Source organism: Sprattus sprattus (genome assembly GCF_963457725.1).
Source record: "Sprattus sprattus genome assembly, chromosome: 7".
Lineage (NCBI taxonomy): Eukaryota > Metazoa > Chordata > Actinopteri > Clupeiformes > Clupeidae > Sprattus > Sprattus sprattus.
Genome location: NC_137926.1, coordinates 15,185,594 through 15,202,698, shown reverse-complemented (window position 1 = coordinate 15,202,698; position 17,105 = coordinate 15,185,594). Strand labels below are relative to the sequence as shown.

General features: G+C 45.4%; 1 protein-coding gene across 1 annotated transcript; it reads left to right on the top strand.

Annotated features, from left to right (window-relative positions):
* Positions 1–547: 547 nt before the first annotated feature.
* On the top strand, positions 548–16,629 carry LOC308368480 (immunoglobulin superfamily member 22-like; the record flags this gene model as incomplete). The annotated part of the gene is made up of 22 exons (XM_080842649.1): positions 548–917; positions 1,630–1,770; positions 2,238–2,374; positions 3,004–3,103; positions 3,367–3,403; positions 3,526–3,703; positions 3,920–4,033; positions 4,265–4,427; positions 4,751–5,026; positions 6,506–6,790; positions 7,041–7,165; positions 8,582–8,723; positions 8,940–9,236; positions 9,629–9,928; positions 10,690–10,863; positions 11,527–11,655; positions 13,102–13,398; positions 13,772–13,860; positions 14,242–14,434; positions 14,729–15,028; positions 15,479–15,805; positions 16,543–16,629. 22 exons carry the CDS (start codon positions 548–550, stop codon positions 16,608–16,610), a joined length of 4,242 nt encoding a protein of 1,413 aa, XP_080698775.1. The 3' UTR covers positions 16,611–16,629.
* Positions 16,630–17,105: the final 476 nt, after the last annotated feature.

Here is a 17,105-nt window from a genome sequence, read left to right as displayed (position 1 = left end):
AGCTGGTCTTTATCTATCAAAGGAGACATCGGAGAGTGCTTGTACAAATTGCCTTCCTGTCTATCGTTGACACTGCACTGATCTTGGAGTGAGCTGCTGAAGGGAGTTGGAGATGACGGGGTGACCCTAGAGAGTTTGTCTCAGGCATAGGTTTACAGACACACCACCCTGAGTGATGCACTTCAACATATCTTAGCTCTGAGACATATTTCCATATGAGTCACTTCCTGAGAAAACAATGGCTGTCTCACGGAGAGTCAAAACGTAACTCTCAAAACCAAAACCAGTGCACCAAGCTTAATTGGTCTAAGCTGATCACTATGCAGGAAGGCGTTTGCTCTCTGAACACAAACTAAGGTTGAAGTGAAAAGTCAGGCTTCTATTATTGTTGGATTGTCTATTAATAATGATAATATATAGTCAGGTTGAAGAGCTTTTGTTGTGAGAAAATGTGTAATAATAATAAAAATAATCTTTCCATGCCACTAGAGCTCCAAACGAAACTAGTAACCAGTCTTGGCTGCAGCAAAAGGTCACACAAATCACCATGGCTACAGAGGTCATCCAGTCAGTAGAGGGCGCGATGGAGGTCCTGTCAGAGGTCCAGTCCAGTGGTGGCACAATGGAGGTCCTGTCAGAGGTCCAGTCCAGTGGAGGCATCATGGAGGTCCTGTCAGAGGTCCAGTCCAGTGGTGGCATCGTGGAGAGCTTCTCTGAAGTGCAGTCTTCCGGAAGCGTTAAGCAGCACTTCTCTGAAGTCCAAATGACCTCATCTTCATCATCTTCCTCCTCGGCCACCTCTTCCTCGTCTTCCTCCTCAGCCACCTCTTCCTCCTCTTCCTCCACCATGGTCACTAGCTCGAGCACGAGCTCCTCCAAAGTCCGTCGAATCTCCCAGACAACCAAGGGCGTCGACAGTGAGTTCACCCAGATGTTATGGAAATACCCATCTGTTTTAAATTGGATTATCTCTGACTTTTTAAGGTTCCTTTGGGATTAATGAAGTTTCTATCTGTCATCTGTAATATCATCTGGATAGAACTGATTAGAGTCAGGGTATCTGAGCTTTGGAGAAGATTGGCTCAAGGCCCTGAGACAAATTTTCTCTAATTTACTGACATTTAAACACCATTTGCTAATTCACTGCAGTGAAAACCAATCAAGAAGTTTTCATGACAAAATGTTAAACTGGCTTGCAGTAATTCTGTGTGTGTGTTTGTGTTTGTGTGTGTGTGTGTGTGTGTGTGTGTGTGTGTGTGTGTGTGTGTGTGTGTGTGTGTGTGTGTGTGTGTGTGTGCGTGAGAGAGAGAGAGAGTGTGTTTGTGTGTATGTGTGTTTGTGAGATTTTTTATGGTGTTGGTGTGTGTGTGTTTCTGTCTGTGTGTGTGTGTGTGTTTGTGTACGTGTTTTTGTAAGTACGTGTGTGTTTGTGTGTGTGTGTGTGTGTGTGTGTGTGTGTGTGTGTGTGTGTGTGTGTGTGAGTGTGTGTGTTTGTGCGTGTGTGTGTGTGTGTGTGTGTGTGTGTGTGTGTGTGTGTGTGTGTGTGTGTGTGTGTGTGTGTGTGTGTGTGTGTGTGTGTGTGTGTGTGTGTGTGTGTGTGTGTGTGTGCGTGTATGCATATGTCTACAGGCACAGAGCAGGCAGTGGTACAGCGGAAGACCTCAGCTGTTATGGAGTCTTACAGTCAGGTGCAGAAATCCCCTTCTATCCCCCCCGGGGAGTCCATGCCTGACTTTGAGCTGAAGCCCCGTCCAATCACCGCACAGGAAGGTGAGCTGTGTCCAGAGCATAGAACATAAACTCAGGAAGTGACATCTGCATATAACTCTTCTTTCTGTTATCTCATTAAATCTACTAAATCTATTGTAGAGTGCTTTGACTGCCGGGCTCGTTGAGTTGGCAGTCAGAGCACATACTCAAACATACTCCATAACACTTCATGTTCGTACAAGTCCATTCATGTTCTTTTTATAGACCTGTGTAATTGCCTACAGTATCTTCTTGTGTCAATCCCTCTGCTCGAGTTAATGGCAGTTTGAAAGGAGCGCAAAGAAATCATTTAATTCTTACCTGATTATTACCTGTTTCTCTCTGCATACGAAAATTAAGTGGACCAGGAAATGTTGCTCTAAGAGTTGCTATTCCAGGAGCCCAGTGTTCACCATTTGAATGTACTTACACTGCATCTCTGTAGGAGACAAGGTGTCCTTTAATGTACTTACACTGCATCTCTGTAGGAGACAAGGTGTCCTTTAAGGGGAAAGTGGTGGGGAACCCAAAGCCCACAGTGACTTGGAAGAGAGAGAGCGGGAAGCCTCTGCCCGAGGCGGCAATGACTTACTTCGACAGCATCAATAAGCAGCATGTCTTAAAGGTGAGGGTGTGTTAGAAAGCCTATGAAAAACCTAATAATGACCGCTGACACACAATAGATACACCTTCATTGCATGTTCAAGGACATCAGTTTTCTCAAGTGTGTTTTTCTTACTATTCCTCAAGGCCTGAAAATTGTTTTGTAGTTTGGAGGCGTCTCTGAAAGGACTAAGCAAAGGACTTAGCATTTATATCATGCTCTCAGAATCAGAACGGTCCACATCCACACAAGCATAAAGCAGCTGTATTGTCTATTCATGAGAAGAAGCCGATTTTATATGCATTGTGTTAACACCCACAATCAAGCACATTCCTCAAGTGTTATGCTGGGATAAGTAGCGTATAAAACATCTGTTTAGCGTCCCTGAGATATGAAACAAGAAGATTTAGTGCCCTTCTCCTGTCCCGGTCGGATATCTTTAGAACAGCTCAAAGCCCTATTATCAGCAATTAACATATAGTAGCTGAATATATGCATACCCTGCTACCATCTGTTCTGACTAGTTGCTGAGCATAGTAATGCCTCAGCACTACACTGCCCCCTTCTGTCTGCTGAAGGAAATGCATGAAATGAAATTTCAGGCCTGTGGTACCCGTAGGGTCGTTTAATCTCTGGCTCTTCCTCCACAGATCAAACCTTTATCCCTGGAGGATGCTGATGTCTACAAGTGTGTCGCTTCCAATGATCACGGAGATGCTGTGTATGCTGTGTCCCTGGTGGTGACTGAGAGTAAGTGTGTGCTTGTGTGCTTGTATGTGTGTGTGTGTGTGTGTGTGTGTGTGTGTGTGTGTGTGTGTGTGTGTGTGTGTTTGTCTTTGTCTGTGTCTGTGTCTGTGTCTGTGTGTGTGTGTGTGTGTGTGTGTGTGTGTGTGTGTGTGTGTGTGTGTCTGTGTGTGTGTGTGTGTGTGTGCGTGTGTGTGTGCAAGAAACCTACATTCACAAATGCTTTTGTAAACATCCTTTTTCATGTTTTCAAACACTGTCTTACTCAGATCCAGCCATGGACTTCAAGAAAATGCTGAAGAAACGGTGGGTACACTGTACTCGACAGCCCTCGCGCTGCGTTTAAGCTACAAAGAGACCTCATTCAGTTCAAAGATTATATGGAGGCTTCTCTCTAAACCCTCTGGTGATTTGTCTGGTTGGTTTAGGAATGTCCAGCCCTTGAAGAGAGAGGAGAAGAAGCCTCCCACGGAGGAGGAGATGTTGAAAATCCTGGAGGGAGCCGACCGGAAAGATTACGAGCGCATCTGCGCCGAGCATGGCTTCACTGACTTCAGGGGCATCCTGAAGAAGCTGAAGGAGATGAAGAAGAAAGAGGACGTAGAGGTAGGAACGCCTGTGGTAACCTGTGGTAACAACATTACCAGCTGCTGTGCTAGGTGTGTGAGAGGCTTGCTAGTCAGCATGCCTGTGATTCCCTGCTGATATGGAAGTAAATTCAGCTGAGGTACTGTATGTCATCATGTGTGTATTCAGCATGTGTGAGTTTTCTTGTATGGTGCTTTTGTTGTAATGATTGTATGCGTGTGAAATCCCACACAGATGGTTAAGGTCCTGAAACCCTTGCAAGATATTACAGCGAAAACTGACTCAAATGTCATTTTTGAAACCATGATGGAACTGAAAGACCCAAACATCAAGATGCGCTGGTTTAAGGTAAAGGCCCACCATATATGCAGTGCATGTTTGTTTGTATGTACAGAATGTGTGTATAGAGGGGTGTGTGTATCCGGGGATTGTGTATGTGGTTGTTGTGTATGTATGTGTGGGAGTGTGCATGTGTGGCAGCACTGATGTGAGAGTATATGTGTGTGTGTGTGTGTGTGTGTGTGTGTGTGTGTGTGTGTGTGTGTTTCTTCAAACCTATACCTGTGCTTGCTGACTCAGGATGGAGAGCTCCTGCGGATCCAGTACTCTCTGGGGAAGTACGAGGTGAAGCAGCTGGGCACCAAACACATGCTGTGTATCACGAGCGTGAGCCTGAAAGACACCGGCACCTACTCCCTCCAGGTCGGAGACAAGGCCCTCAACGCCAAGCTCAGCGTCATAGGCAAGCACTCTCATGCCAATGTGCCAGCTATTGTCTTGTATTTTTTTTGTACGTTTTGAGTTGTAATATTTCAACTTCCCCACCTGGTGTAGTGCTTGGTGAGATGAATAGCATTTGAATGTTTTGTAATCATTCTTCATTTTTTTCAAAGCCCCTGGCAGCAACGATTTTCTTTCTCTCAGGGGACAATCTTGAACCACCAGACTTCTGTCTGGTGATGCCTCAAAACAAGCACAGTGACAATCCACACTTGTTCTTTCACTTCATCTCATCATCTTTTTTTATCCGTCCTCCTCACCCTAATCTCCTCATCCTCCGTCCAGACGAACCTTTGAAGTTTTCGTCGGACCTGAAGCCCATGCGTGTCACTGAGCGGCAGACGGCCGTGTTTGAGGTGCGTCTCTCCAAAAAGACCGACGCGCCATTCACGTGGAAGTGCAAGGGCAAGGACTTGAAGAGGGACGAGAAGTTTGACATGTCCGTGTCCGAGGACGGCTTGACCTACACACTGAGGGTCAAGGACGTTCGTCCCAGCGACACCGGAGACTACACCCTGTGCCTGGGCGACTTGACCGCCACAGCACCCCTCTTCATTGAAAGTAAGCGGCTTTCATTTCTACCTTAAGTTGTGCATTTCATCATTTATTTCACAGAGAATATGCACAATTTTGTTGAATGAGAATTGGTTAAAGTTTGTTTATGGGCCATTCTACCGAATTCGTGTAATATGCAGTCCCTCAACAATAAAAACTATTTACAAAACAATTAGGTATTTAGGCATAGATATTTAATTAGAAAATGTTATGGTCTAAATAAACCCAATGCATTACATGAGATAGTAATAAGCTAAATATATACAAAATCATCATTTATAGGGTACTTTCTATTGGGAAGTAGCTGTCCCCAACCCTGACATCTAAATTTCAATGCCTTTAAATAACACTTTTCTCAATGATTTAATTTCAAAGATCTTTATGATTGGGTTGAAACAGAACTTGGAATATTTAGATTTATTGTGGGTTTAATTTTTAAATCAATTTACTATACTCAAAAAATCATGTCCCTAGTTTTCATGTCACTACCGAAACACAAGAGTTTTAGTCTATTGGCTGAGCCTGTGTTTTAGCCACGACTCTACATTTTTGACCATGCAGTGACACTTCATCTCTGTCCCTCATGGTTGAATGGTAAGTAGCTAAATCCCATAGTTTTTATATAAATGTGTTCCAAAGTCTGAAAATCGACGTGTAACCTTAAGAATTGTCACTACCGAAACGCATGTTTTCTTCAATTAAGTAAACCTTTTGGGGTTTCATGGAAAATCTTATGTTTGTATGTGTGTTCACCTCTTCAAAGATGTGTTTGAAAGCCGTGTGCTTGCTAGAATTCTTTATTTATGCTTAAAGTTAGCTAGAATTGTCACTACCGAAACAGTCACTACCGAAACATATGGTAGTGACCAGATGATTTGGGTAGTGACTAAATGAAATGGTAAGTAGTTCAATCCCATAATTTTTAAATATATGTGTTGTGTGGACTAAAGGGAGGCCCAGAGCACCTTTTGGATGATTTTGGGAGAGAAATGAACATCCATCCAACAGTGCAGTCACTACCGAAACAGTGCAGTCACTACCGAAACAGATAAATTGAACTTAAAAATTTGGTAAAAAATTCATTTCTATGGATTTCATTGTGAAAACCTTCAAGAAATATTTGTAAAAATACACTTCAGAGAAGGGAAGGAAACACAATCTGAACAGGTCAATAATAATACTTTTTTACTATAGTAAATGTGATGTTTCGGTAGTGACAATTTTTGGAAGAGGAAAAACATTCCGACACATTCTTAAAATACAATATAAAACTTGACTGTTCTTTTACTAGATATATGTACTTTAGATATGGTACAATATACATACGGACAAAGTTTTGGGAATAAACCATAAAAAAATTCAAAATATATCCGACATGACTTTGCATCAATTCGGTAGAATGGCCCTTATATGTGTAAGACCAAATGCTAAAGACGAACCTCCGTCTGCCTCCTCTTTTTATGACATCTCATTCCATCCGTGCAGGAATTCCAATCAAATTCGCCTGCCATCTGAAGAACGTCCGTGCGAAGGAGAAAGGGAAGGCCCGCATGGAGTGCGAGATGAGCTCCAAGGACGTGCACGTGAAGTGGCTGAAGGACGGCCGGGACATCACCAACGACCCCCGCTACATCTTTGTGCGCGAGGGCAAACATGCCGAGCTGATCGTGGAGGACTCTGACCTGGCAGACGCAGGGGAGTACAGCATCGTCTGCACCCAGGACAATGATGCACAGGAGTATATCAGCTCAGCTGATCTCGCTGTTGATGGTAGGGGCCAGATCAAAACAACTCAAACCTACTTCATTTTAAAACCACTACCAATACATGCAAATGTATTGTTGTAATAGGACATTTAAAACATGTCGGTGTGTATTTTAAGGCATTCAACGGGGGAAGGGGGGGGTGGGGTGTTGTTAAACGTTTTTTGTGGATTCATTTGATGTTTTTATAATGAATATATTTCCCTGTGCTGTGTGTGTGTGTGTGTGTGTGTGTGTGTGTGTGTGTGTGTGTGTAGAAAGGTTTGCCTCAGTGACGAGTGGGCTGTCAGATCAGCAGTGTCCCACTGGTTCAGGGGCAGAGCTATGTGTTGTTCTGAATGATGAGAAAGTGGATGGAATATGGCTGAAGGATGGACAAGAGGTAAGGAGAACCTTCCCCTCCACACTGCATCATACAACAGCCACTGACAGGGCTTGTGGGGGGGGGGGGGGGCCCAAAAGCACATTGTGAATGACGTAGGTATCACAAAAAGTGAGTTTCACTAAAAAGGTGAAGATCCACAGACAAGAATCAGAGGGATAAACTAAAATACAAAGAATCAAGACTGAACCTTAATCCAGACAACAATCAGGGTGGAAAAACACGGTCAGGAGAACAAGAAAAGCAAGCAGACAAAAAACAAAGAGAAACTAGCCAGGCACTAAGCACACAAGCAACCGGGCGCAGAATCAGACTGGGCGAATGGAAACGCGGCAGGCTAAAGAACAAAATGAACTGGAAAAGAAGAGGTACAAACACAGGACCTTAAAACATAGGGATGCAAACAGGAGAGACAGATCACTGGGCAGGTACAATCAAAACAGACAATGAACAGGCCTATAAACAAAAACATCAAAATGTATGAACAAAAACTGGCAAGAAAACTAAACAAAGGCAGGACGTGGTAAAAGACAGATCAGGGCCGGGTTTAAAAGCATGATAGTATCACATGGCAAAGAAAACTAAAAACAGACTTAGACAAAGTGTACAGAAGGGCCAACCAAGAGGCACCGTCCAGACAGAGTACTGATAACAACAGCAGTCCTTACCACCCACCTGTGGTCTATCAGGGCTATTTAGAGATATCACTCGGATAGAATTCCACACTGTGGTCAGACACACGGCGCTGTAACAACACACCTCAGGTAGGGTGAGCTGGGTCAGCTGGGCTCTTTGCTCTTAGCAATATGCTTTTGAGAGGTTGAGAGTATCTCGAGGGTTCTAAATAAAGAAGGGGAGCCATAAAGAAGGGATGAGCCATCCTTATATAGAGCAGGTGCTATCAGGGGGGCTGAAAGGTCAGGGTGATGCTACCGACGGTAGAGGGGATGGGCACTAGGGAAGCTGCCAGATGGCAGAGCATGTATGAAGTAGAGCAATGACAGACTGTCATGATGTATTAAGGCAAATATGTTTAGCTGGGTGGGCATAGATGTGTAATGTACTGTACTGTTATGTACACAACAAATGTTAACCTCTAGAAAACAAATGATAGAAGTTGATGATCTTGAACATGTTAAGGTGAGAAGGTTAACCCACACCTAACCTCAACAATGCACCACTCACCTTTGCTGTTTTTTACCGAATCTGCACCACTGGGCTCTGTAAAGCACCTTGAAACAATTGTATTGTTTTGACGCTAAATAAATAATATTAAATTGAATTGTTTGAAGCATTAAACCATTAGCCGTGTGATGCATCCATAACTCCTGCACCCCTTACTCCTCCAGATGTACTGTGTATTGTATATGAGTGGGTCTGAGATGAGGAGTGGCTGCTTCCTGTCTGTGTGTGCAGGTGACGGAGCTGAGCGGGGTGCAGGTGGTGAAGCAGGGCGCCGTGCACAAGCTGCTCTTCAGTGGGGTGGGGGAGGAGCACGAGGGCCGATACACCTTCAGGGCCAAGGGGGCCGAGTGTGAAGCGGTGCTGGCCATCGCAGGTGAGCAGAACCACACCTGTAGCGGAGTGGAGTCTAGTCTCTCTCTATCTCTCCTCTCTCTCTCTCTCTCTTTCTCCCCCATATATACCTCATATATACCCCATATATACCCCATAGAGGATGGTCACCATAGGCGTGTTCTTAGTTCATGGACCCCAGGGAAGATGTTGTTTTCCCTTCTGCTTTCACATTAACGTTGCTGACATTCATGCACAGATCCTCCGGTGATCGACCCCACCGTGCTGGAGGTGCTGTCCGGCGAGCCGGTGACGGTGAAGGCTGGGCAGACCGCCACCATCAAGATCCCCTTCCGGGGCAAGCCAGCGCCGCGGATCACCTGGTACAAGGATGGCATTGAGGTGACGGAGGACGAGCGCACGACCGTGGAGCGCGGCGCCGATCACACCACGCTCACACTGAGCCACTGCCTGAGGGAGGACAGCGGCGCCATCATGGTGAAGCTGAAGAGTGACTGTGGGACGGCCGTTGCCAACCTGCACCTCAACGTGGTGGGTGAGTACCACCACAGCCACCGGATGTGGGAGAACTCTCTCTTGGGTTACAGAAGGACAGGGACTAGTCCTGGTTTCATGAACTTTACTGCCATCTTTATTTGAAGGCTTACACATTAAATTGCATTCCTGTGTGATATACAGTAAACCGTACATTGTGTACAGTAATAGTATATTGCAATTCAGTGTCTTAGGAAATTGTATTACTTTTAGATAATGATATTGTGTATTTTATACAGATAGTATAAAAGATATATTATCATCCAGATCAGTGTGATGGTATCCAATAAAGAGACAGTAAGTTGTCATGGACAGCATTTGTTGTGTTGTTGTTAGTGTTGTCAGTGGAAATCCACAGCAGTGTGAGTTTCTGCCTTGGTTCTTTGTGATCAGACCACCCGAAGCCTCCCCAGAAGGTGGAGATCCTGGAGAACTCTGCCAAGTGCATCACCATGAAGTGGAAGGCCCCGCGTGACAACGGGGGCTCGCCGGTCGAGGGGTTCCTGATCGAGAGACGCCCCACGGGCAAGGCGTCCTGGAGCAAGGTGGGCGAGGTGGACAGCCGCACCACCACCTTCTGCAGCGACAAGGTGGAGGAGGGCAAGGCCTACCAGTACCGCATCCGAGCGCTGAACACCCAGGGCATGAGCGAGCCACTGGAGACGGGGGAGGTGTTTGCCGGGGTGCCTATCGGTGAGAGACGCAAAAAACGTGTGTGTGTATGTGTGTGTGTGAGTCTGTGTGTGTGTGTGCGTGTGTGTGTGTGTGTGTGTCTGTGCATGTTTGTGTGAGAGACGCTGTGAGGGGCAGAGGCGGCCACCCCACATTTTGGGATATGGGCTGACTGGAGTCGATGGTGAAGTCGGGAAAAACGTTGCAGGAGATGGTGGCTTCTTATAAAAATATATTACTTATTTACTTTACAAGGAGGATTCTCTCCAGTGCCACCGAACATGTGAGAAAAACAAATAAACATCAAAATGCAAACAGTACTTAAAAGTACTGCAAAAACTAGGTGAACTGAGAACGTGTGTGTGTGTATATGTGTGAGTCTGTGCGTGTTTCTGTGTGTCTGTGCAGTTTAACAGAAAAGTAAGTGTGTCGTAAGATTGCAGTAGGTCTAATGGACAAATGCTGTAAGAATGAATAAAAAATGTGACTACAGTAAAGAATAAAAGTTTCAAAATGTTTTATAAGGTCATCTGAGACAACTGGAATCAAGATATTAAATCAAGCCTAAAGCTACAATAAAATAATAAAAAATACTCCTTTTTTACAACCAGCCATCAGTTTTTATATGACATCCTTGAGGGAGATGCAAGGCATTACAGAAATAATATTAGAACATCTTTCATCTTTGTTTAGGACAGCAAAATGAATCCAGTGTTATTTCCATTACCATACAGAAGCCTGTCATTGGAAACTGAACACTTTACCACATGTTATGTTGGCAGAGCCACCTGGTATGACATCCCAGCCTCAGATTGCAGACGTGACCAAAGAGGCCATCACAGTGACGTGGGCACCGCCGAGCCAAGATGGCGGGGCAGCGGTCCTGGGTTACATGGTGGAGAGGAAGAAGAAGGGAGGTAGCATGTGGATCCCTGCCAACAAGGAACTGATCCAGGGTCAGTGTGTGTGATCTACTCTAACTGCAGTTGAACATGTTCATCAAGTCCAGTTATTCACAGTCTTATTATACTCAATTGAAACTGATCAATATATTACACTGCAAAGGTTTATTTTCAGTTCATGTAAAAGGTTATTTCAGTGTGTGGACAGATCTGTTAGAGGAACTCATGGTGTGTGTGTGTGTGTGTGTGTGTGTGTGTGTGTGTGTGTGTGTGTGTGTCTGTGTGTGTGTGTGTGTGTGTGTGTGTGTGTGTGTGTGTGTGTGTGTGTGTGTGTGTGAGTGTGTGTGTGTGTGTGTGTGTGTGTTTGAGATGCCATCAAATCAGCTGATCAATTTAATGAAATAATCTTTATCGTATCATTTTTTTTTCCATTGTATTATATCATTCATCATACAAGAGTTTATGTTTATAAAGGAACAAGAGTGTTTGTGCCTTAACACTAGTTTAATCCTACAGTATATTCACAGTCGTTCCTGTGTTATTACTCAGTGTGGACAGATCTGTTTGAGGACTGAGCCCTTGTCCTTTACAAACTGTTTATAGTAGAAGTTAATATTTGTGTAAGAGGTGCTGTTATACAACATAACCACTATGGTTGCTGAAACATGAAACACTCGACAGGCGGCCTCTAAATATAGCTGCTTCTGTTCCCTGCAGACACTAAGTGCTCGGTGGATGGACTGATGGAGGGGGAGGAGTATGAGTTTAGAGTGACTGCTGTAAACAGAGCGGGGACAGGGACCCCGAGCACTGCATCCACCTCAGTGCTGGCCAAAGACCCCATCCGTAAGTCTCCGAACCAGAGAGGTCGAGGCCAACAATAGTGTGTGCCCTTTCTTTCTTTCATTCTTTTCTTTCTTTCTTTCATTTCCTACGGTCTTACTCTGCCCATTTTCCTTTTTTATCCTGACACAAACAGTAGTTATTTCTTTTTTCTTTCCTTTCGTTTTATTAGTGTGCTTGCCCGAAGGGTAGCACACTATTGTTCTTCGTTTTTTACTATTTTTTTTATTCTAGTAGTTTTTCTTGCAGCTAACTACTCCTCGCCCGATTGACATAGAGACGCCATTCAAACACCAAAACGTCCGGCCCGATCCGGTGCAAGCTGCTATGACTTTTCGTGGCGGTACTCCTTGCCACTCCTTTTTTATTCCTCTTTTTCCTTCACCTTTTTTCTCCATAGACTTGCATGGCAGAACTTTGAGGCATTATGACATCATAATAGGCTTATTAAACTGGCTTGCACCTGTGATTCACTGACAACTCTCACTGACACCTGCGCACGGTTCCTCTTCTCTCTCTGTCCCTCTCCATTCAACTGTATAACTAGGAATATTAAGAGACACCTTCCATACCAGGGCTCTACTCACTCATGCATACTCACTCATGTTTACTCACTCGTGCATACTCACTCATGCATACTCACTCGTGCATACTCACTCATGCATACTTACTCATGCATACTCACTCATGTTTACTCACTCATGTTTACTCACTCATGCGTACTCACTCATGTTTACTCACTCATGCATACTCACTCATGTTTACTCACTCATGCATACTCACTCATGTTTACTCACTCATGCATACTCACTCATGTTTACTCACTCATGTTTACTCACTCATGCATACCCACTCATGTTTACTCACTCATGCATACTCACTCATGCATACTCACTCATGTTTACTCACTCGTGCATACTCACTCATGTTTACTCACTCATGCATACTCACTCATGCATACTCACTCATGCATACTCACTCATGCATACTCACTCATGCATACTCACTCATGTTTACTCACTCATGTTTACTCACTCATGTTTACTCACTCATGCATACTCACTCGTGCATACTCACTCGTGCATACTCACTCATGCATACTCACTCATGCATACTCACTCATGTTTACTCACTCATGCATACTCATTCATGCATACTCATTTGTGCATACTCATTTGTGCATGCTCATCCAGCAGGGAGAGCTGGAGAGCTGACACCTGCCCCAATTCCAAGGCACTTGTTCTCTCGGTCATGGCCGCAACAGAGCAAGCACACTCTCGCAGTTCGTTCACGAAACGCATTCTAGTTTTATTTTCTCTCTCTTTCTCTCTCTATCTTTCTTGATGATGGTGATTATCATATATTACTTGTAGATTGATAAAAGGAATAATCACATTTTCTTTCCTTCTCTCAACTTCTCTCTCTCTCTCTCTCTCTGTCTGTGAACAGGTGCCCCAGGTCTGGTGGGAGGCCTGCAAGTGACCGACTCCTCCACCTCCTCCATCTCTCTGGCCTGGTCCCCACCCGAGCAGGGAGACGCCCCCTCTGGCTACATCCTGGAGCGGCGCTCGGACGACGCCAAGGAGTGGACCAAATGCACCAAGATCCCCATCGCCGGCACCAGCTACTGCGTGGGGGGGCTGCAGGAACGCATGAAGTACTTCTTCCGCATCCGCGCCATCAACGAGGGGGGGGTCGGCGAGCCCGTGGAGCTGGAGCAGGGAGTCCTGGCCATGCCCCCACCAGGTACAGCATTCTTAAGAATGTTCTAGAATGAGTTCAGGAGGGGGGGCATGCAGCTTATCCTGAGGACTCCAGAACATGGACATGCTAAGTGTTGGTTGGTGGATTTAATACTGCCACAACAAGTAAAAGCATCTTGAAGGAAGACATTTTGGCTTTGTGCACAGTAAATCACACACCTTATATATTATTAAGCCATATTTGAAGAAAGGCAGTGTAATTGTCAGTGTCATTGTTCAGGATATGCCAACATACCGAATTAATCATGAATTGCAATGTTTTCAGTGCCCATCTAAATACCTGACGAGAGTACAGTGTGATCTGACATTGTTGTTGTTGTTGTTGTTGTTGTTGCTTCGGTTGCTGCTGTTGTCAGCTCCTCCCAGGTTTGACCTGCAGGGGAAGGCGAAACACCAGATGGAACTGAGGGCAGGCGCCTCTCTCTGCATTCCCTTCACCTTCACGGTGAGCTTTCTTTCCCTCACCAAACATCAATAACACAACAGAAAAGCAACAGAAGCTCTTACAATCTCAAGCAACCATAGCCAACACATAACAGAGCAGGAGCATTTACATCACATTACAGTTAGTCATTTAGCAGACACTTTTATCCAAAGCGACGTTCAAAGGAGCAACAGCAGCATGCCATAACCTGCTATCACAATGACTCCATATAGAACAACTCATACAGATCACCTCATAATGACACAAACATGACCCCAGGATGACCTTTCAAGCATCTATAATGCTATGCACAGATAGCAGCATGCTAAGAGGGGGTTCAGAGAGAAGGGGTTGTTTGGGGTTGGAGTTGGGTGTGTAGTGATGTCTCTGACCCCTCCACAGGGATCGCCTCCCCCTGAGGTGACCTGGCTGAAGGACGGCATCCCCACCAGTGGCCGAGAGGTCATCACCAAGAGCAACAAGCACTCGCAGTTCCTTATCGGGACCTCCCGCCAGTCTGACTCAGGCATCTACCGCGTCAACCTGCGAAACGAACACGGAGAGGTCAACTACGACATTAATGTCCGGGTGAAAGGTAAGAACCACCTCATCACGTCCTCATACACACACATCTCTCTTGCTTTCTTTCTCTCTCTCTCTCGCTCTCTCTCTCTCTCTCTCACTCTCTCTCACTTTCTCACTCACACACACACACACACAAATACAGACACACACACACATTATTGGACGATTTTGTCAGAGATAGCATTACATTTGACATGCTAATGCACTACTGGACTACTTTTAGAAAGGGTTCCCAAAGTAAACCATGCCCTCATCTCTCTGCACCATGTGTGTGATGCACCCTCCCTCTCCACCCTCCCGTCAGACTTCCCCCGGCCCCCGCGGAACCTGCGCCCTCTGGAGGAGGTCCCTGGCACGGTCACCCTGCAGTGGGAGCACACCCCGGACCTGGCCGACGACCCGGAGGCCCATTACCTTATCCTGAAGCGCGACGCCAGCACGGCCACCTGGTACACCGCCGCCGAGCGTGTGTTCAGCAACAAGTACACCATCACCGGCCTGCTGCCCGGACGCAAGTACTACTTCCGGGTCGTTGCCCGCAACAGCATAGGAGACAGTGACCCGCTCGACTCGAAGGATCCTTTCAGTATCGCCAGAGAGAAAGGTAGGGACATTCAGAGGTGTGTGAGTGTGTGAGTGTGTGTGTGTGTGTGTGTATGTGTGTGTGTGTGTGTGTGTGTGTGTGTGTGTGTGTGTGTGTGTGTGTGTGTGTGTACTACTAAATTAAAGCCGGTGACCATGATCAACAAGTAAGTAGTAATTATCTGCATTGTTCAGGCCCCATGTTGTCTGTTCACCATTTGCTAATTGGCACTATTCCTGGAAGAGAAAAAACAGCTAATGACTGATTAAGTTACAGCAATACTACGCCAAGGACTGAGTGGAATCTGACCTTCGACCCTCTAAAATGCACTGTACTCTGTAACTTAGTGACACCTTCAAGCACATTCTTCTCCTGTCCTCAAGGCCTGTCTCTCACACACACACGCTGCTCTGTCTGTGCAACAAGTTGTGATTTCTCACACCGGCGTGTCCATCCTTCCTTCCTCCCCAGAGCCCTTCAGCCTGCACGTGAAGCCCTACGTGGCCAAGGAGCGCGCCGTCAAGCCCGGGTTCGTGCTGCCGCTGAAGGACCACGCCGTGCACCGTGGAAACGACTGCACCATGAGCTGCGCCTTCACCGGCAGCCCGGTGCCCACCGCCTCCTGGTACCGCGGCGACGTGAAGGTGTCGAACGGGCCGCGCTTCTGGCAGAACACGGCCAACGGGGTGTGCACGCTCACAATCCCTACGTGCACGGCCAAGGATAGTGGGGAGTACATGCTGGTGCTGGAGAACCCGCTAGGGGAGGCCAAGTGCAAGTGCAACCTGGTCATCTTTGGTAAGACACACACACACACAAACGTACAAATACATAGACAAACTTACAAATACATACACAATCATACATAGACACATACACATACACATACACATACATGCACACACACACACACACACACACACACACACACACACACACACACACACTCCAAAGAGCCAAAGATTCTGCCATACTATTACTATGCACTAAACAGAAGCGATGATGCTTATTTGGAATTTGAAGTGAAATGTACTTGGTGGGAAGTGTCTGCAACTGGGCCTTGTCTCTGAGTTGTTTTCATTTGCTGTACAGTGTGAGTTTGGTAGGCATATTGCTCCTACATTACTCCTGAATTCAAAAATGAGTCCAATGACTGTGCTGTTGTGTCACACAAACATACTGAAGGGAATACACACACACAAACACGCCCCCCCACACACACACACACACACACACACACACACACACACACACACACACATCCATCAAGCATGAAAAGAGACACACACAGAGACAAATGCAGCCTAAAAATGAAACAGACATATACACATTCATACTTACACACTGATACATACTGTGAGAATGCAGTTAGAAGTAAATATGGAGACTTAGAAATATGCACAGGTACAGTTCTTTTCATATTCTCAAAGAACGTTCAGATTTGTGTTTGTGTTTTGCTTTGTGTTGAGCAGTCTGTTTTATCTGTGCAAATGGAAAGAAACATTTCACCAACGTTATGTCCTTGACTTTGACAGATAAGGATGACAAGGGTCTGCTGGAGAGTTTAACGGAAAGTTCTGGAAAAGACAAGCACATCATGTGAGAAGATCCATAAGAAGACCTTGGCTATCCCCTATAAGTGCTCATGTTTGTTTGTAGTTTTTGAGGCCTGTTATGAAACTAGGAAAATAGAAATAGAGGAAATAGAAATTAGGCAGGAAAGCAGGCTCCTTCTAATGTAAAATCAACTGATTCAGTTGTACCCATAAAACCGTGTTCAGAATAATACTGGAAATGAACCGTGCTTAATGTCCTTTTGTATTATTTCAGACCCTTGGGACGCTTATTTTGACGGGTAACTGACAATGCAACAAGCAAAGTCCACCACGCATGAACTAGGGCTAATTTAAAAACCTGGCGAACTCATTTTGCTAATTTAATACCGTGAGCCATACGATAACTTTAATTCATGGGCAACGGAAATTGGTTTGCTTATTGTCTGTCAATGAAACTAGGGCCCTTAGCGTGTTCATTATTTTGCAGGTATAGTGCAGTCACAGTCGTTTCTCGTCATTTTATTGGTCAGCATTGATATATA